This window comes from Plectropomus leopardus, chromosome 10 (genome assembly GCF_026936395.1).
Source record: "Plectropomus leopardus strain MGB_pleo_1.0 chromosome 10, ASM2693639v1, whole genome shotgun sequence".
NCBI lineage: Eukaryota > Metazoa > Chordata > Actinopteri > Perciformes > Serranidae > Plectropomus > Plectropomus leopardus.
The window spans coordinates 5,149,950-5,172,364 of NC_142185.1; the positions used below are offsets into that span (position 1 = coordinate 5,149,950).

General features: G+C 37.3%; 1 protein-coding gene across 3 annotated transcripts in view; it reads right to left on the reverse strand.

Moving 5' to 3' along the window:
* LOC121949023 (inactive dipeptidyl peptidase 10-like) overlaps nt 1-22,415 on the reverse strand; it is a 172,430-nt gene that overhangs the window by 30,761 nt on the left and 119,254 nt on the right. For all 3 annotated transcript variants that reach the window (XM_042494609.2, XM_088082896.1, XM_088082897.1), the window contains exons 6-12: nt 16,504-16,556; nt 15,583-15,664; nt 10,923-11,043; nt 8,838-8,992; nt 3,727-3,824; nt 2,009-2,132; nt 936-974 (exon numbers count right to left, since the gene is read on the reverse strand). In XM_042494609.2, coding sequence (XP_042350543.2) covers nt 936-974; nt 2,009-2,132; nt 3,727-3,824; nt 8,838-8,992; nt 10,923-11,043; nt 15,583-15,664; nt 16,504-16,556 — 672 coding nt within the window. The remainder of the gene's footprint in view (nt 1-935; nt 975-2,008; nt 2,133-3,726; nt 3,825-8,837; nt 8,993-10,922; nt 11,044-15,582; nt 15,665-16,503; nt 16,557-22,415) is intronic.

Sequence of the window (22,415 nt, forward strand, 5' to 3'; positions counted from 1 at the left end):
ACTTGCTCATTTATTCATTATTCGCAGGCTGGACTATTGTAATGGTGTCTTTACAGGTCTTTATTAAAAATCAATAACACAGCAGCAGTTTGTCCAAAATGCTTCTGCAAGAGTCCTTACTAACACCAGTGATGCAAATTACACCGGCCCTTCAATCCCTGCACTGGCTTCCTATATGTCAAAGAATAGATTTTAAAATACTGTTACTCGTACTGTATATGAAGTGCTACATGGTCTCAGGCCTAAATACATCTCAGATTTACTTGTACCATATGATGCATCTAGACCCCTCAAGTCATCTGGAAGGGGTTTGCTCTGTGTTCCCAGGATCAAAACCAAGCATGGCAAAGCAGCTTTTAGTTTCTATGCTCCTATCCTGTAAAGCAAACTCCCCGGATACCTGAGGTCTGCTAAAACTGTGAACTTCGAACTGTCACCTGTAAACTTTATTGTTCGCTGTTGCTTTCCACTGACTTTTCTATCTCTCTTGCTCTTTGATTTGTAATTTTAATGTAACACTTACATTAAAATGTAATTTTAATGTCTTCTTATTTTTGTTTGTTTGTATTTCATGATTTTCTGTGCCCCTGTAAAGCACTTTGAATTGCCTTGTGTCCGAAAGGTGCTTTATAAATAAACCTTCCTTGCCTTGCCTTTATTAATGAATATGACATGATGACGTCTTTGCACTGAATGACCTAGTGCTGTGGAAATATAACGTGATGCTAAATTTACCAAATGAACCATTAGAGTGTATGCAATTACATCCAGTCTCAATGGGTTTTGCCTGCTCTTGATCACAATTGGGTTGTCCTTGTCCATGTGGCTATTATTTGTACATTGCCAGCTTTCATATGAAAATGCACAGTGTCCTTAAACATTTACTGACAGGCTTATAAGTAAAGATAATGTCGTCTCTTTGGACTGACACTCACCTGACGATCCAGCCACTTCTCTGATGTCATCACGTGTCTCTGAGTTGGAAAGATTCAATCAGTACAGAAAATCTCTGTAAATTCATTGTGGAAGATTATACAACAGTCAGTCCAAGCAATCCGATTGGTTGAGAGGCGTTCCATGAGTACTGATATACAGTACAACATCACTGGGAGTTTTAATTCTGCATTTATCACTCCACTCTACAGCTGTTCTAAACCACTAATTAGGCAAACAGAAATGGTTGGTAGTTATTTAACCTTATTGTAGATTGTATCAATGCTTGAAAAGCAAGGAAATCCCATCTGACCGGCATCATGGCTCAAAAATATCTGAGAAAAATTCCACCTCAAGCTAAAGCCCTCTACCTGCAGCCCAGGAGGGAAGCAGCTGCGACAGACAGGTTTTGGTATGTATCGCCGTTTACTGGGAGTAAACCAGCTGTCACAGATGTTACCAGGATGTGCAGTGAGGCATGGACACTCTTCTGACACTAACTGCATCCTGAGAGACACCACCACACACAAACTGTCTAGACTCCAGGTGATGGAGGATCACAGCAGTGAGTGGACACACGCTGGAGTGACATAATGTCTGATCAAACTGACTCGTGAATCACACAGCCTGCCAAAGTGTCTGTCAACAGACTCTTATTTCACCTAAAACACAGCATAATGTTCATGATACTAAGCAGCTTGTCTGTGAGACCGAGCTTCCACAGATTACCGAGCAGTGTGCAGGAAAATGTTTATGTGTTGCTAGGCAACAGCTGTCAGTCTCAGCAGTTAAGGTACTATTTGTGTCGGCGGAGCCAAAAAATCATTGAAATAAAAACAAACAAATCATAATCTGTGGTCCCTTATTACTGTGAACTAATAAATGGCACTTGTAGAAATGTTGTATAAAAGCAATATCAAACTCGAGGTGGTGCTGTTGGACTGCAAGTCATCACGGCTGCGATGATCTTCGATTATCTACGACCAAATCACAGCTGTGATGATATAAGGTATAACAGCATTCCCTCTCGTGTGATATTGGTCAAGTAAAGAATTATCCACAAAAAGATTCTTACCTTTGTGCAGTCAGCTGTTGTGACATCACACAGGGAAAGAATTGACATGTTTTGAGCTCGGTTCACCCACCGCACACTCAGCCTGTCCTCTGTCACCCATTTCACCATGGTGATGTAATACTCGCTAGAGAAAACAAAAAGTAATTAGTAATAATAATATTCTGTGGAAGACAGACTGTGGATCAACAAATGATATGTGGATAACAGAGTTGATAAATGCGCTGTACCTAGAAAGGTGAAGGTTCTCTCAAAGAGGGGGTTATTCTAGTAGGAGAAATAGGTTCCCATGTACCTGCGTGGTAAATTTTTGTGACCTGTTGTTTTAGAATCCTAATGGTGACCACTTAAGGGTTTTTCTTGTTGCAAAGGTCATTTAATGAATCATGGGGTTCATTTGGCGGTCATCTTGACCTGATGTCAGTAGCAAAGGTGAAAAAGGTGATTTTGATACCTCCTGAACAAGACAACATACAAACACAAATAAACCAACATTTTCATATATTCTGACACCAGGATTCAAATGGAAGGGCAATTTACATGGTACAATCACTCTTTATTGGTTATAAAAAACAAGATTTTAGGCTCATAATAATATGAATTCTGCTATTTTGCTTTGCACTGAACATTGAACAGTATTATTCCTTCTTCATCGGGTACCTGGTCTTGTTTGAGGTCTTCCTCACCAACCTGGAACTGACATATCGTGGCACCGCAGACCTCATCCATTTAATAACCTTGTAATTGATATAAGATAATAAACTGGGAATGTTTTGTTATTGCAGTAAACAATGGTGAAACAAAATGGCAAAATTTATATTGTCATGAGCCTAAAAAGTGTCGTTAGCCTGTTTTTTTGTCTTACCAATTGAGTGGTTGTACAATGTCAGTGACCTTTTCATTTGATTTCTAGTGCCAAGTTCCGAGAGTAAGCATTGCAGAACTTGTTATTTCTTTTCTTTTTCGGTGCCCATGTTGACAAGTTAGAGCAGCTACACTGCCTGCATGAGCAGCATTGGTCAGGTGCGTCTCAGCTGCTTGTCAGCTGAAGCACATCTGGAGACACAGTGGCTTGCCGCTTTTTTACGCGTGCTACGTGCGGTTGTCAGCAGAAATGGGCAGTTAAAATGGTATTTTAATGATTATACTGACTCTCTACCACCTTTTTTCTTCAATGTCTTTATCTGTCACTGAGACGAGGAAATACAACTATATCTGTTTTACACAAACTTTCCTGCTTCCATTAACAAAGTCTCTGTTGGCAGAATCCCATCAGTTGTTGACTTAAGACATTTTATTGTGAAATATTTGCAGGGCCATGCTGTTGACAATGCAGGGGCATGCACGGCTTTATAAATAAGTGGATTGTGTGCTTAGAAATGTGGAAATACAGTAGTCGTAGCAGCAGGCAGCCCTGCAGAAGTGCCACAGCAACAACGCTGTGAACACCATGAGTGTGCAACACGGTTTGTTGGACAGGGTTGGGGAATCTGGAGCCTTACAGAGTACTTCAAGTGTAGTGCATTCTTATGGGCTGACAGTGAAACAGTATACCCTCTTTGCTGTGTATATGCATTTTTTTACTAGTAATGTTGAAGTTTTGAGATACATTTGCTGTTTTCTCTACTTGTCTTGGCTGAGCTGTTCAAGTCCTGTATTGTGTGTCTGTCTTACACTGAAAAACCTTAAATAAAGCTTTAAAAAATGTGTTGAAATCTTACCTCTTTTCAAGACTGTCAGGAGGTCTCATTTCAGTTGTAAGCGAGCTGCCATCCAGAGTGACAACGTAGAGTCTGACTGTGGGATTGATTTGTCCCATCTATAGTGAAAACAGAACAAATGTGCAATTACATTCACAGGCCTAATCAAATTGGATGTAATATCCACAATGCACTGCATGAACTCAAGTGATAACAAAAAGCTCTGAGCAACAGGCTGCACTTGCTTTTTATTTTCATGTGCAGCCATACTGAGCAATGCTGGTTGGACTTGAACAGAAAATATAATGAGAATATCAAAGATGTAAAGAACAAACTGTGCTGCTGTACAATGTGCAGGCCCTGGGGCGAGTTAGTCATTTGCCTTTGCTTAAACCTTTCTTCCAAAATAGAGCTTATTAGTCTGCATGACATGACTCTCAAAATACAGCATAACCTACATATCAAAAAAGATGACAGTATCTATTCTGCACTTAATCCTGCTTCATGTATCTTTATGGGTTATTATTCCTGTCCTCTCCAGTCCTCTACTTCTTGCTATTTGAAGGTATAATAGCTTCTTGGAATAGCTCTATTCTGTTTTTTTCCTGGCTGCGTATTTCATAATGAATCTAATGGATCAAACACATATGAAACATGCTAATGCTAATTATACAACAGTTAGTTTCAATCAAGCAATTTGATTGGTTGAGAGGCATTCCACAAGTGCTGATATACAGTACAAGAGCACTGGGATGTTTAACTCTTCATGTATCACTCCGCTTTACAGCTGTTCTAAACCGTTAATTAGGCCTACATTAAAGGTTGGTAGTTATCTAACATTACTGTAGATTGTAGTGTACAGACTGCTCTGTAGGCCTCTGTGTGCCTATTAGTTTTGTTTAGGAAAATAAAAGGGCAGCAGTTGCTGTTGGAGCTGTCACACTGTCTTCCGTCCCGTTTATTATTGTATTAGTTATGCAGTGAGATGAACCCAGGATGCTCGGTTACAGTGGTGTTAGTGGTGTTCTTCAACAAGCCGCTGTGAGGGCTTTTCTGTGGATGTGTGGAGCCGTTACCTGTGCAGTTGTTTTTAGCTTAGCTGCCTCAGTAAAACTATCTGGTCAACCCCTGCGGGGTGCTTCAAGACTGTGCATGACTAAGTTGCGAACATGTGGTGCTGCAACGAGGACCATTGTCAACTCGCACGGGTATGTTTGACAGACACTCGCCTGACAGAGACTCTAAGGTTGACCTGCCTTCTCCCTTCACTGGCGACAGGAGCCAGAGTTTACTCAGCTGGGTGAGGCAGCTGGAGGTGGCTGTCAGTGCGAGTGTGGGAGGCAGCAGAGACTGCAGCCCTGAGCTGAGGATTCTTCCTACTCGCCTTGGCAACTCAAAAGGCTCACACAATATACAACAGGCTTTTAGTTGGTCTACAGTGACACGTAGACTGACCTAATATAAAGTGGCAAGCTAGTTTGGTGGCAGACATTTATGTGTTGCTGTCCTTTCCAGCAGTTGTGAAACTATTTGTGTCTGCGGAGCAAAAAAAATCATAATCTGTTGTCACTTATCACTGTTATTTAATAAATGACCCTTGTTGAACTGTTATATAAAAGCAATATCACCCTTAAGGACGTTGTATTATATATGTCATCACCGCTGTATTTACCTTCACCTTTCGATACATATAGAGTTTAAAAAATTAATAAATAAACGTAAACGACAGTAAACACCTCATATTTAAGTTTGTGTCCTTATGCAACAAAAGTTTGTGGCAAGGTTTGAAAAGAAAAACACCATGTTGTTTGGCTCAACATTCATACAGGAAGTGAAAAGCAGGTGGAAGTCCAGGGTTTGTTGGACCCATCCACCCTCCAGCTAATCACCAAATAGGGACTTTACTGCTCCTTATATCATATTGTTACCAGCAGCATTTCAAGCTGATGCTATCCAGCAGTTTATCATACCGCTATTACAGGTTCCATCCAGTGGTTTAATGAGTGTAGGCAGAAGCGGGGTTTAGTGTCGCCCTGGCTCCCACGTCAAAAAGCCAATGGGATGTTTCTATTGGATTTAAGATTATCGTATCTTTGCAACGATTTACAATACCTACAGGCCAAAATCACTGACCAATGGGCAGTATTTGATGACTCCAGAGTGAAAACGGGCTGAACAATTCCATCAACCTCAGCTGTACTATGGGTTGAAGGTGGATTTAGAACCAATTAGCATATCTAAGCTTGCTAACTCGCTAAACTGAGATGGTAAACATTACATTTTTTTGCTTTTATCCAAAGTGACTTACAGTAAGTGCATTCAAACCATGTGGATGCAAACCCGAAATTACCAGAATCATTCAAGTAGATCAACCTCTCATCAAATATAAGAAACAACTTTAAGTAATACTTTGAGAATCTGTGAGAGATAGAGAGTTTTTTTCTTTCTTCTTAGACTAAGTACAGTCTCACAGAACTACTGATTAGATTAGATTAGATTAAATTAAATTAGATTAGAAAGTCTTTATTATCTCAGAGGAACATTCTGGTTTGCAACAGTAGTCAACACAACCAATTCACACCATAATAAATAAAAGCAACTAATAAAGGCATAAATACATCTAACATATAACATACAGTGGATATCAACAAAGTTAGCTGTAGTGAATATGAAACATTCAAGGTTCATCATTATTGTTCATCACAAAGACATCAGGGCCTAAAGCTTGTTTAAAAACCCCAAAGTTGAGAGAACGAATGATCTAAGAAATCTGTTTGATTTAGCCCTCTTGGAGAAAGAATACATCCTCCCTGGTGGCAGAAGTCTGAACTCTACATGGAGAGGGTGATGTGGGTCTGCTTAAATGACCTTTGCCCTCTGAATGCCTCTGATTTGGAAAACATCAAGATTACGAAAGTTAGTGCCAATGATTTTTTGGCAAAATTTAACAATGCTTACCAGCCTTTTGCAAACCATTGCAAAAATTAAAATTGACACAATAAATGATGAATAAAACATTTTTAAAAGCGACCTAAATTGGATTAGAAAATACCAGCTGTACTGGAGGCTGTCAGGCTAGATGTTTTGTTGATGTGGAAATTTAGCTCCAAGAGCAACTATGTTCATAAACAAAAGCACTTGTAAAATCCATGATGACTCAATGTAGTTAAAAGATTTTCAGGAAAAACAAGAAACGGGGGAACGAGACAGATCAAGCACATACAACTTCCGTTGCTTGTCCATGCAGCAGGGGCAGCACCTTGTACATTCTGTGGACAAGTATCTTGTTATTCTCACTAGCTACATTGGTATATATGGGCCAGGTTGTAATATGGCACAGTTTGCTATTGTAAGTACTGCTAACAGTAATGAGGTTTTTCCTTAAGCGCAGACACATGATACCCAAGAAGAATACTCCCAAGGGTGTTACTTTCACTGTGTACTGACTCACAAAGAGATACCCAGACAAATATATCCCCCAGTGACTGAGGCAGGAGTCTGACTGTCAGGCTGCTACACAGCATCAGTGTTCTCACAGACAAAGGGAAGGAAAGGCAATTAAATCTCTGCTTCATTTAGTCCCACAATATTACAGCACTGACCCCACTCAAGGATTCAAGCTAAGTCTTACTGTGTGTGTGTGTGTGTGTGTGTGTGTGTGTGTGTGTGTGTGTGCGTGTGTGTATGCGTGTGTTTGTGCGCATGCAACTTATACACACTGTGTGAGCAAAGCCAAGATCAAGTGCAGCGCTTCATTAATTAGATGCCTTCCTATCCTAACCCCCCTCCCCCCATCTATGGATCTGAACCAACAAATGAGGGTGCCCTCTACCTTCTGACCCTAATTCCACCACTGTTCCACCACCCATCTCCCCTCTTACAGGTATTTGATACGCTAAACATCCGCATCAAAGGATGAGAGGTGTGTTAACGGGCCTGACAAAAGCATATCTCATTCCTATCCGTTCCAGTGCCACAGATCCCCCCAGCCATTGCTCTTCAAAGGAGGCAAGCCACCGTAACATGAATTAAACAAGACGAGGATTCACTAACCTTTATGGATGAGCTAAGACAGAGAGCGTGCAGTTGGATTATTTAAAGCACTGGTTTGATAAGATGAAGTTGCCGGATATAGTAGACTTGTAGAGGTTGCTCCTAGGATTTCTAGTATAGTAGGACATTTCTAGGATTTTAGGACATTTCTAAAACTACAGGATTTTTCAAGAATTTTAGGACATTTCTAGGATTTAACAACATTTCTAGGATTTTAGGACATTTCTAGAACTTTACATCACTTCAGGAGGTTTCTCAGATTTTAAGAAATTTCTATTTTTAGGATGTTTCTAGGATTTTAGGACCTTTGTAGGATATTAGGACATTTCTAGGACTAGAGGTTTATCCAGGATTTTAGTATTTAGGATCTCCAGGACTTTAGGACATTTCTTGGATTTAGATTTTAGGATGTTTTTCAGACTTTAGGATGTTACACGGATTTTAGGCAGTTTCTCAAATTTTAGGATATTTCTAGGATTTTAGGACATTTCTGGGATTATAGGCCATTTCTGGGACTATAGGATGTTTCTAGGATTTTAGGACATTTCTGGGATTATAGGCCATTTCTGGGACTATAGGACATTTCTAGGACTACAGGCCATTTCCAGAATTTTAGAATGTTTCTGGAGATTTAGTCCATTTCTAAGATTTTTATGACATTTCTAGTATTTATGATGCTTCTTAGACTTTAGGACCATTCTTGGATTTAGAGAGACATCCTGGAGAGCATTTCTAAGACTATAGTATGTGTCTATGGTTACGAGATATGTCTAGGATTTTAGGACATTTCTAGGAATATAGGGTGCTTCTAGGATTTGAGCACATTCCACCAATTCAAGGACACTTCTTGGATTTTAGGATATTTCTAGGACTATAAATTTAGTGGTGCAGAATAAGATAAAAGACTTTCTAGTGCCGTGAACATATAACTGAAATTATTACCTGTCATTATAGCTGTCCTATCAATAAAGGGGAAAATGCCTCAAAAAAAATCTTTTAAAAAAAAAGTACATCTTATTACCCACATTTATAGAAAGTTACTTAAAAATAAAATTGACGCACAGTACTCAAAGTCATACCTTTGGATAAGGGTACTCCTTCCCCTTGGGGTAGAGAGAGCCTGTGAAGAGCGGCAGCAGCATGTTAGGAACCAGGGAATCGTTGAAGGTGAGGTAGGCCAGTCTGGAGCCGTCAGGTGACCACCAGTGGGCCGCCTGCGTGTGCAACACCTCCTCTGGAAAACCACAAGAAACAGAATCAGACAGGAGTGGAGTAAGGCTCAGTGAGGCTGGTTACCTAACTGACCGAGTAAACGACCGAGTGACTGACTGGTTTGCAAATACACAGTCAGATGACCAAAACAATTTACTGAAAATAATATGTATTCTTCAAAATATTATATGCTCTATGTGCTATCAATCATTAACTCTTCAACACCTTGATCAACATCCGTTATCTTGTGCTGCATCGAGAAGCCTTTCACTAGCACGCAAATATGACTGATTTAATTTTAAAAACAAGAAAAAAAGACAACAAGCAACTTTTCAAGAAAAAAAGCTACCTAAATGGTAATAATGAAATTATCCAAAAGTTGTGTATATGTACATATGTAGAGAGAGAGAGAGAGAGATAAAGAGAGAGAGAGAGAGAGAAAGAGAGTGTTAGTTATATATATTTTATATATATTTATAGTTTACTGACATGAGCAATGCCTGAATTTTTAGTCAGACTCTATGTTTTTTACATTGAAAGGGAAATAACTTGAGCAAAATGTGTTTTACTTTGAAAGTGAATATGAACACGCTTTGATTATGTTTGTTTGTCTGTTGGTAACTGTTGTATAATCAGTGTTACACTCAAGAGTGAGCACCACAGTGATGCAGCAGCATCTGTATGCAGCACCATCACGTCAATAATGATGATAAAAGCACCCCCTTTTGTGCAATATGCCTAAGTACATCATCATTTGAAATATACAATTGTGACATTTCTGTGGTTTGCATAAATGTATGATAACCTTTTCTTTTAGCATCTGGGGAGATCCTATATGACCCTTGCAAAAATGTTCTTTTAGCTGTTTTCTAAAGGTGAAGGCTTGGTTAGGTTTGTGTTTTTTCTGAAACATATTATCATTCAATATGATTTTCTATTTTGTTACATTTTTTACCTAGCATCAGTCCTTATCATAAATATCAATTATTCATACATTTTCAGAATTTTGACCCTTTAAATGCCAGCTTTCTGTTATGATGCCACTCTGTTTTTAGATGGGAAAAAAAACAAAAATTAATTATCTTCAAAAAAATTATTACTATCACAGCCTGCGATATGTCTACGATTAGCAGCAACGTTGATTGTGACAGTGCTCCTAATGGAAATAGCATGTATTTTCTCCATATGCCAAATATGGTAAAAATGATGTAATCATGTAGGAAATAGTAAAACTGCCAAATTCCAAGGACAAAAGCCCAGAATGAGACACAGAAAAAACACAATTCATATTTTTATGTTTTGATGGCTGTGGGATCAAAAATTCCAGTTTGAATGGGTTTCATTAGCACATTTTTCACACTTAACAGAATTAATGTAACAATTTTGTTTCCACGGTGTATTTTAGACTTATTGCAGGAGATTAGCTGGAAATTCCAAAACAAAAAAACACAGTCTTGCCAAAATTTATGCCATATGCATATGTCAAAATGAAGAAAATGAGGAATGAAATGCCTGTAAAATGTGCCAGTCTCTACGGGTTAAGAATGGGGAAAGGTCATTATCATGGTGAATTGTTGATGGGAAATCGGGTAATAACGGTGGTCTCCTGTATACAAGTCTCACCCATTTGACTAAACCAGCCACCTCAATGAAGATTTTCAGTAATACTAATGTAAATAAGATATCCGGATGGACAAAATATCCGGATGGACGTCATGACAGACATTTACTATTTGTCTTATAAAATGGTATTCATTTTCAGAGAAATTCTTTTCTGTGGCACAGTTTGCACTTAGTCTAGACTCCCACCGTGAAAATAAGAATCCTCATACACACATGCTTTCTTTAGCTGGAGGAATGCCAGATAAAACTGGCAGCATTTGAGTTATTCTATCCATCTTTCAACTTGACCCTTTGTGCCGGGGTTTCTGACTCAGTGCTGTGTCTCTTACCCTCATACAGCCAGTCTGTGATGCCGTTAAAGACGACCCCCTCCTGTCCAGAAGAGGTGAGCCTCCACGAGCTGCTCTGAACATCTGTTTGGTAGTAGATGTTGTTTTCAAATATATAAAGCTGCGGGATAAAGAGAAAATAGCAGTTTTAATTTGAAAACACAAGTTGCGATAAGTAATGTGTGTCACTTTTAAATCCATCTACTCACAGTATGTAAATGCCTTCACCTTCTCATACATAAAGGAAAATGTGACAGCAGAGAGGAACAGAGATATGAGTTTGTTTCCCACTAGGTGGGATTCTTTGATTTCAGAATGCATTGGAATACATTACATAGAAATGTCAAATCTTCTTACAACTGATACTACAGTATATCACCATGTTTGGACATTCATATCATAATATCGCCTTGCTTGTGTCCTCTTGGCACATACAATATGGACCCTTGGAATGAAGATCGTATAAAATATATTGATCTTGCTTTGATCGCTACAAGGAAGTGCATTACAATCCACAGGAAATCTGATACCCTCCTGCATTATTACGCTGGCTAAATGAATTGTAAAGCGACATCCCATTAGATAACATTTACTACAACATAAGATGTAAGTCAGGACGTTTTTAAAAATATGGAAACCACATTTAAATGTTATGGCAAGAGGGGCAGCTTAAGGTAACAATTGGTTAATAATGTGTGTTAAAATGCATTTGTTGTTTGTGACCATGTATGTTATTGTTTAGATCTCCAGTGCAAATTGTGATGTAATATGGCATGCATCCTCATGATTGAAATGTCATTCAAATCATATAAAGTTTTTTTTTTCTCTCCTTTTTCGTTGTATTTGTTTTTGTGTGTATTTTGTCTCCTATACATGATTGGTAAATTATCATAATTCTTCTTCTTATATAATTTTTAAATAAACATTATAATTTAACATAAACATCCTAAAGGCTAATCTTCTTCTTCTAATAATAATAATAATAATAATAATATTTGTTATTATTATTATTGTTATTATTATTATTATTATTATTATCATTATTATACATAATATTATTATTATTTTAAAATAATAATAGTTAATCTAATAATTTTATTTAACAATAAATAATTTAATAATTTAATAATATGGCTGTGGCTCAGAGGTAGAGTTGACGTTGTCCTCTAATCGGAAGGACAATGGTTCGATCCCCGGCTCCTCCGGGCAACATGTCGAAGTATCCTTGGGCAAGATACTGAACCTCAAATTGCTCCCAATGCTGCGCCATCGGCGTGTGAGTGTGTATGAATGGTTACTGAGTAGCAGGTGGCACCTTGCACGGTAGCCTCAGCCACCAGTGTGTGAATGTGTGTGTGAATGAGTAAATGTGACATGTAGTGTAAAAGCGCTTTGAGTGGTCAATAAGACTCTAAAAGCGCTATACAAGTACAGTCCATTTACTATTTACCATTTTAACTGCAGAGGGATTGTAGAGGGAGCTTGTGGAGGGTGGGCTTGGGTGGGTAGAGGAAAGTAGGCATAATTCTAAGATGAACTGTCATCTGTCTCTTTCTGTTAAATTAAATAAAACACCACATGAATAATCAATCAAACAAAAAAAGAAACAGACAGACAGACAGACAAATAAATAAATACATACATACAAACATAAATAAATGAATGTCACATCTGTACACTCTGCCACCTTGCATTTGTGTTGAAGTCAGAGCAGAGCACACATTTTTAGAGCACATTTAGTTGTTTTTTTTTAACTAACATCTGTCCTAATCATAAATATGACATTGAGTTAATTATTTTCAATATACTACATGCTAAGTAGATGAATCTTTTTTTGATTATCACAGCCTAGGATATGTCACCGATTAGCAGCAACACTGACTTTTATACAATACAATATTTTTTGTGCAGTGTCACTCACCACACTGCACACAAAATGCCCCTTTCAAAATCAGGGTATAAAAAATATTATACATTAATATGATTTTCTACTTCAACCAGCATAACCTTATCATAAATATCAAATATTAAGTAATTTTGTGAATTTTAACCCTTTGAATTCCACATTTTTGTCATGATGCCACTACGTTTTTAGATGAAAAAACAACACACACACTTAAAAAATGAATTATTTTCAATATACTACACGCAAGGTAGATTTGTTCTTTTGGACTGTCACAGCTTGGGATTTGTCAATGGTTTGCCCCATCATTGATTGCTACAGTTAATTTAATGGATATAGCATGTATTCTTCAAAAGGCTAAATATAGTAAAAATGACATCAAGTGGAAAATAGGAAAAATGACAAATTCTACAGAAAAAGCCCAGCACACAAGAACTGAACATCGAGATTTCTGCAGAACAAATTGACAACTTGATGGGCTGATTTCACACACAGAGCATGCTTATTGATAAAAACACATCCAGCCAGCGTCTCATCTTGTGATAACAGACAAATATGCAGGGAGACCGTGTGCGTAATGAAAGTTACTTTGTCATTAGCCGTGTGTGACACACTGCTGCAGGGCTTCCGCGAGAACAGCTTCTACCGAGGGCAGGTGGAAATACTGAGGTAACAATACGCCATCAAATGGTTAATTACTTTCCTTGTCTGCACTGGAGAAAATAATGGACTGATTATTCTGTGCATTATACTCTGCACGGAGGAGGCATTACTCACACAGAGAGCTGCCGCCGCCCAACAAAACGTCTTCAAGCTACGGCTTTATTAGTCTAAGTGCTGCTGGCGTCTCTTGCAAACGATTGTTTAGTTTATAGGGAGTTTGTGTTTCCTTTCGAGTTGAAAAACTGCATTTGATGAGGCTTTACCTCAGAATAGAGAGGATTCCATGAATGCAAGGAATAAACACAATGGGCCTCATGGAGCAACATTTTACATTTCTCTTATATTTTCTCTTCATTTTCTGTTGCAGCTCTCCTGTTAAAAAAACCGTTAGTATATATGATTTCCGGGAAATGTGTTACTTCTGCAATTATTTTTAGTCAGACTTAAATTACATACACATAAATTACAATATTTGTATGTAATTTAATTTGCCATCTTAAGTTACATTTATACATATTTATGTCTATCACTATTGTTAAATTTGTGTGTATATATATATATATATATATATATATATATATATATATATATATATATATATATATATATATATATATATATATATATATATATATATATATATATATATATATATATATATATATATATATATATATATATAACATTTTTGTCATCATTATAGGATTTTTTGGGGGGTACAGGTAAAGTATTAAAAGGAAAAGTACACATGCAAAAAGGTTTGAAAAAATTTAAGAGATCGAAATTATTAAAAGGATGAGCAGCAAGTCCTCATACACACAGTATATATGATTTTTTTTTGCATGCAAAATGACTGACATGATTATAGAAGTAATTGCCAATGAATGTTCTAATTATTCAACTAATTAATTCATTGTACTTGTATATTTTCATATGGTTTGTGCACAAAAATCTTAACCTGTAGCTAAGTACTTATCTAATAAAAGTGTTGGAGTAAAAAGTAAAATATTTCCCCCTGAAGTGTAGTGGAGTAGAAGAGGAAAATATCATGAGATTAAAATACTCAAGTAACGTAAAAACTCCTCAGTATTTGAGTAAATGTACTTGTGTTACATTTCAGCACTGTTCAGCAGAGATATGCACAGGAACTGAAATTACAGTAACTGGGATCAATGCACAAAGTATAATTGTATTTATTTAGCCCTGAAACTAATAATAATAATCCAATCACTGAAATTGCTCTTAAGCATTATCAAAATTTGATTATATAATCATGCATTTTTAAAAATGTTTTTTAAATTTTTTTTTTCTTTGTGCTGGACAACAATTTGTGGACTGCGAAAGCGAGATGTTTTTCTCTTATCTTAGTATGAGTGCCCTGGACCACGCATAAAATTTTGCCTACAAGAAAAGCAAAAATGGGAATACATGGAATCCCAAAAATGAATGGTCCCTGACAAAATAAGAAAAAACTGTGGATATGAGCTAAAATAAATAAATAAATAATAAAAAAAATGTTTTGTTTGTATATTGTTTCTTGCATGACGCCTATTGAGGCTCTTTCTACAGTTGGAATAAAAAGACCAAATTGACTCCAAATGCAGATGAGGCTGCATCTATCTTCATTACCTGCAAATTATTTTTTCAATAATTGGATTAATCATAATTTGTATATAAAAAAAACAGAAAATAAGGACAAATCAACATTTGATTTGTCCTTATTTGTTGAAAAAAAAAGAAAAGCAGCAACTCATTATGGTGGAGAAGCCAGAACCTTCTTTTAGTTTATTACCCAATAATCAGAATGAACTGTGCATGCATCTGTGTTAGAGGAGACACATACTTGTAATTTGGATTTCCTTGGTGTAAATAAAACAGAGCTCAGTAGGTGTTAAGCTGTATTTAGGTTATTATGTTGTTTACTGGCTTGCTTGGATAATAAAGGAAAATATTTCAATAAAAATATGTACTTCATATGAACTGTCTTTTGCTCCAGGATCAAATTACCCACTGCTGTGTCGCTGAGTGAATGATGGAAGAGTGCTTAATTGTTTTTAGACAGAGTTATGTTATTTGGCCGTGCAAACTGCTCACCAGCTGCTGACCGTGAACTCCCCACGAGGCAAACTGGAGGATCGAATCTGACACCTCTGGAGGATTCAGCTCCCGCACTTCTCTGATGGAGGACAATTAAAATACCATTACAGGAATCATTACAAACCAGAAGCACACATTAACATTTGTTTTTAAATCCTTCACGCAAACCCTGCAGATGTACACTTTGCAATAGTTCTAATGATTTTTAAGGTTAATAATATGGTTAAAAATATGTAATATTACGTATGAACCTGTTGTGAACTATTCAAATGTAGCAGTCCCCTTGAAAATTAAACTGAATTTTGCCTATATTGTATCTAAGGATTTCATATTTCTCAACTGTTCTTGATGTCAAAAGAATAACTTAAAAAATGTTGTCCTTAACCCTTTAACCACCTGGACCGACATCAGTTTTCTTGTACTCAGATGCCTTGTGCTAGCATATAAACCTTTAAAACCTGAGAATATAGTTTTGATTTATTTTGAATACAAATACATGAGGGAAAATGCAATGAGCAACTTAGCAAAAGGTGGTGCAAATTGATAAGAAGAAAAAAAAAGTAAAATGTGAATGAAATTGAATGAATGTAATAAAAAAATAAAAAAAACCCTTTACTTCTACATTTTATCTTATTTAAAAAAAAAAAAAACATGTTACAGAAAGAAAGCAGTTTTTTAAAATGTGTTTTTGTTGTTGCTTTTTAAGCACTTTCTTATGGTCACTGTCTTGTATATTTAGGTAATTCTCTTGTAACTTTTTACAATTTTATATTTTTTGGGTAATTTTTTACGTTGCTCATTGCCTTCCTCCCACGATTCTGAAAGAATGGAAGCCAATTTGCTCATTTTTCAAAGGGTAGATTTTTGATTCATTTTGTAAGGTCTATGTTGATTGGGTAAAAGTCATTGTTTACTCACCTTGTGTACAGGTTATAGATCAGGTAGGATGCCAAGAAAGAGTGCTGATAGACCTGAAACCCAATCAAAAGAAAAAGATTTCAGTGTTATCAGACCTTCGTTTTTTCCTGATTAATGACGCTTAGGGCATCAACAGCCAAGAAAAACAGGCAAATACTGTGTAATAATTATAATGACTCATAATAGTTGACTCATGAAAAGATGAATCATCAGAACATCAGAATGGGTATATGGGTAAACATCAGAATGGGTATATGGGTAAACATATTGTTTTTAAAAAAGTACCCCCCCCCCCAAACAAAAAAAACAAAAAAAAAAACACTTTACAACATTCGCAGAGCATTTTGTGATCATGTTTTGTGCTTTTTAAATGGTATACCAGCTTTTTCACAGTTATGTTTTTTTGTAGTTCCGCAAAACCTGAGATACTTTATTTAAACTACATGTTCTTGTGCGCATAATGGTTGTTTCACACATTGTCAGATTGGACATTGTGCACGCCCTCAGAAACCAGAGCAATGCATCCACAAAATGCAATATGCACAGGAACAAGAGGGGCAGCGTCTGCAGAACAAGACAAACATACTTTCAATTAGGCTGCCCTTAAAAATCAGAGGCTCAAATCATCAGTCAGAGACCCTCAGTTTTTTCATGCTACTCATGTACTACTGGGGATGTTTTGTTCCCAAGATTTTGCTGTACATTTGCAATCCATCGTTAGAGCCATTAGCATGTTTACTATATGGCATAAATACTGCTGTCACACTGAACTTCCAACAGAGCCCATTTAAACTTTAAGACTTGTGTATTTGTGTATGACAGGCATAGTATTTCTGAGTTGAATACAGCCCTACTTCCCATTGTCCCGTGCGTGACACATGCTATCTACGGTGGTGCTGCTGTCAATTTTTCTGCGATGATCCAAAGTCCCAAAGAAAGGGAAAAGTTTGCGTTTTCTGGAAAAGCAAAACTGCTGTACTGTGCCTTATTCTACTTCTGATTGTCTTACCCTGATGGTTTTACCTTAACCCTAACCAATCTCACTACCCTTGCCTAACCTAACCAGTCTGACCAACAAGGAAAAGAGTAGTAGTCAATCACAGAGAGGGGAGGGCGGCTCATTCCAACACGTGCTAATCCCAACTTCTCACATGGTGCAGTTCTGTCAGTGACCTGCCGTGCCTACTGATGACATTTTAGGTATCTTTCTGCGCCAGCTGTTTACGTTCCAAAAAAGCTGTTACATTGAGGCCAGCAAATGCATATGGTGGTACGATGCAGCATATATTTACGCTGTTAAGACTATCACAACAGTTAAGATTAGGCAACAAAATCACGTATGGTTAGGTTTAGGCAAAAGAGGCACATGGTCAGGTGTAGAACAAAAAGCCCTCACATTCAAATGGGAAGTAAACACCAGACTACCACATGACAGTTATTTGTGGGACCCATCCACTATATTCCTAGGTCTCAAAGGGTTGAGACCTAGGAATATTAGGCAAATAATAACCTATGCCATTAATTGAAGTTTTACAATATGCAAGTATGTGTACATTTCCACTGGTGACTGTTTACTATATAAATGCACAATAAAAATGCAAGTACATTTCTGGTCTTGGTTTGGTCCTGCTTTCCCCTTCCTTTCTATACTTGTACAGAATGAGACTCTCTGTATTCAATTGGACAGGTGCAGCAATATCACAGCATGGTTTTCCTTTACAGAGGAAGTGAAAGTGGAGTGGGAATACTGCTTAACTGTGCTCAGCCACTCAAATTACATAAAAGCTAACTGTGAGAGTGCTTTATTTTACACAGTGTAACTGACAAGAACAGGCTATTATTGGATTGCATTATGGTTAATCCTTGCTCCTTGAATCCAGCGCTAAAGCCTGACATTAGACTTAACCACCAAAAAAACAAACAACACACACACATACATTAGTTCTTGTGCAGATTAATCTCAGTCATCACTCTTAACTCTCAAAAAAGTGACCTTTGGGGGGTTAAAACTTGACTTTACACCAGAAAGTGAATTTCTGGTGTAATCCGCGCGCACACACACAAACACACACACACACACACGTGTGCATTAGTTTTTCTTTTCTTGTGAGGACTACTCTTAACCCCCAGAATGTGACTCTTTGGGGGTTAAGACTTGACTTCACACTCAGAAAGTGACTTTCTGTAAACACCCAGCCGTCCGAGGAGAGGGGTTCTCTCTTTGAATTGCCTTTCCCGAGGTTTCTTCCCATGCCCATTGGTTTGTTCTGATGGTCATTGGGAGTTTTTCCTCGTCTTCTTAGAGAGCGCGGGCTGGTCACCTGTTGCTGATCTGGGACTATCAGACCCAGCAAACCACCTTCAGCAATACAAATCTTTTCATTTCTTCATTATTTTTCTTTTTCCTCTTTAAAAACAATACAAATAAAATGATGTCATATTTGTATGTCTGTTGTTGAAACGTTGCACTGCAGTTACGTGTAATATTGAATGCTTTGTTTGATGAATAATCAGGGTATGTTTTGGGAGATAAATATTGCTATTCTTTCTAGGGGTATATGTTGATTATCCAAAGAAAATCATTATGTCTAAAGAAGCTGAAGAGCTAGAATAAAAGTTTATTCAAACCTCTAAACATTGTTATAGTTCAAAGTTTTATGGCAAAGAAATTAATTATATTTGAAAACACAATAAAGAGAAAAAAATATAATTAGAAAAAATATAATAATCAAAATGATGACCTGACCTCTATTAACCTCTGTTTCTTAGTGTCAGCTAATGGTGGTCCATGCACTGATTTAAATGGTTCAAAAAAGGTTGAAGGAGTGAAAAAGGCAAAATGTCTGCAGAGAAAATGAAGTGAAAGAGGAGAATAAGACAAAACTTAGAGAAACATAGTTTAATATGATTAACAGCTTCTTGAATTGTTGCTAAAAAAGGACAAAAATATCAATTCAAGAAATGGCTTGAGGTCGCATCAGCTTCAAACATGAATCGTTTGGTAAAAATCAAGTTAACTTTGCATTTCACTTTACGCCCATTGCCTCAATCATTTGAAGTGCTACATATTGTGCTGTCCATGTAGAAATGGTAAAATTTTAATGTTTTGGGTGTGATTGTCTTGCCTTTTATTTTATTTTATGTTGGTTATGCTGGAAGTCAGCTAGCTGCATTAACATGTGAAAACAAAGTGCCCACTGCCCACCCATCAGCCTTCATTAGTTAACTAGCCAATCTGCACTGTGTACCTGCGATGAGGTAGCTAGCTAGCACAGCAGTGCAGCTAAATGGGTGATCACGGCTGGTGGACATTGTTGCTGTGTAAACATAGTTGCCACCCTCTGGGTTTCTTCACATCTAGGGAGTGTTTTTTTTTTTATTTTTGAGCTGCAAAACCTAAGTAAAGCTTTGTTAACTACTGTTAGCACCACGAACTTAGCAGTGGTGACCCTGCTAACGGTGCTAACAGACCCATCAGTAACACTATAGTTTACGATGATGAAGGGATTTTTAATGCTGTTTGAAATGACGCCTCTGAATCACTGGGGAAACCTGGAGGAAGACTGGTGGGAAGAATGTTTCTGCCGCAACGCCCTCCCTCCACCATGAATCTGGATGGAGTTACCAATTAAGCAATATTATACAATAGTTTGTTCTGACAAAGCAATTTGATTAGTTGATAGACATTCCATAAATGCTGATGTACAGTACAACATCACTGGGACATGTATCTCTTCATATATCACTCCGCTTTACAGCAGTTCTAAACTGCTAATTAGGCCTACATTAAAGGTCAGTAGTTATCTAACATTACTGTAGATTGTGGTGTAACTGACTGCTGTGTAGGCCTACCATGTGTCCCTCTTGAGTTGCCATAGGGCAGGAAAAAGTTGAAGGGTGAGCTTCCCATGTTTTGGGGGCTCATGTGTGTGTTTTGGTAAAGGAAATTAAAAGGGCAGCAGTTGCTATTGGAGTTGTCACACTGTCTTCCATCCCGTTTATTGTTTTTAATTACGTAGTTACCCAGTTCGGTGAACCAAGGATGCTTGGTTACACTGGTGGAAGCGGTGTTCTTCAATAAGCCACTGTAAAGGCTTTTCCATGTTTCACTGGATTTTTTTTATACTAATAATATAATAATAATAATGTAATAATCAAGATGAGCATGTTTTTTGCCTGCAACATGGCCAAAATTCTTTGATTTACTTGGTTCCTGGGTGGACTTCAGACTGCAGCACAACCTGTAACCTACTCAGCCATAGAGCCATTGAGGGAAAATGACGAAATAAGCACAATCTCAGCAAGTCTACAGTATCAGCTGGCAGGAAGCTCAGCTTCTGAAATGCTCAAACACACTCCCAGTGGGATATAGAGCCGCTTGCAGGACAGAGCAAAATGGTATCACAGATGTAATATCATTGACATGCTGACAGCGGAATCAAGGCGTTATCTTATGGAATATTATAAGGCTAATAAAGATTACTCAGAAGTGTCATCATATGGCATATGAGAGGTACGGTAAGTGGAACTATATAGCTATGTCCTTTTTATGAAAACAAAATGAAATTGCTTGGCATTTTCCCTTTTTTATAAAAGAAAGAGGAGAATGTCATTGTTCCAATAGAAATCCGATACAATTTGTTTTAGTTTAATTTCTTTTTTCTTTTGTGCAAAGTCTCCCAATCACGTGCTGAGGGTTTATTGACATCTTGCCATGATTTCATGAAACTGCATGAGACCGCAAAAAAGATGGATGTCATCCCAAGAAGTGAAGCAAAACATCTCCATCACCCCCTGGTGGCTAGCTGCAGTATAGGTCATAAACCACACCCCCTTCATGTTAGTGAAAGGGACATAGACCAAACTAAAAAAAATCTAAATAAAAGTCAAACACTTCTTTCCATTAACCCTCAATTGTGCAAATTGAAATTGTGAATATAAAATACGCAAAATTTGTAAAAGCAACATTTTGCAAAACTGCAATAGATGCACTCCTCTCGCTTTTCTCTTTTCAGTCTTATAGGTCATATGATGCTATGGCTATGCGCTTGTTGGTAGTAATGGACTCCCTCCTTCATGATGCAGCAGGTGCTACAAGAGGTGTTATTGCATCACATAACTCTTCAAAAGTTGAGCGGATCATCCGGAAAGTTAAGAATCCACAATTCCTCTGTGAAATTCGTGAAAGCACTCATACTGTATGTGGCTCACCTTTCCATTATTGCTCTCATAACACGCTTACATCATCTTCAATTGGAAATAAGGACGGCTAGTGCGATGGCTGCGATAGAAATAAACCTGCTAATGTTTTGAACATCCATCGCCATGCCTCTTGGAATGTTATTGCTAGAAGAAGTTGCATAATGTCAATCAGCAGAAACGCAGTCATCTTGCAATTCAATTCTATCAACATTTTGAAAATATCACTTAAGTTTTGTGCAAATCTGTAATGGAAACCTGCCTAGTAAACAAATGTAACAAGTTTGAACTTATGGTTGTCCATGTAGAGTATGACTGCTGTAAGCACATAGGCCTCCTACATTTTTTTTTTTTTTTTTGAGTGTGTGCGTGTGTGTGTGTGTGTGTGTTTGTGAAGCACTTTGTGACTGGTGTCTGTTAAAGGTGCTATATAAATAAAATGTACTTGCTTGCTTGGTAAATTGTATTGTTATTTCATTAAGACATCCAATACAACAATAATGTAAACATTTGGTTTTAAGGAGTCCAACTTGTGACTGAGCTGGTTTATCGAATGATTCTTATTTGGGGCAACAGAGCCCAAAGTTTGACCTCCCGATGTAATTAGCCCTATTCAAACCTGAAGAAATTAGCACGATTTCTTTCAAAACCATGGGTAGCAGGCAATGGGCAATTTAACAAAAATAGCTCAGAAACTAGTAAAAATTTAGAAA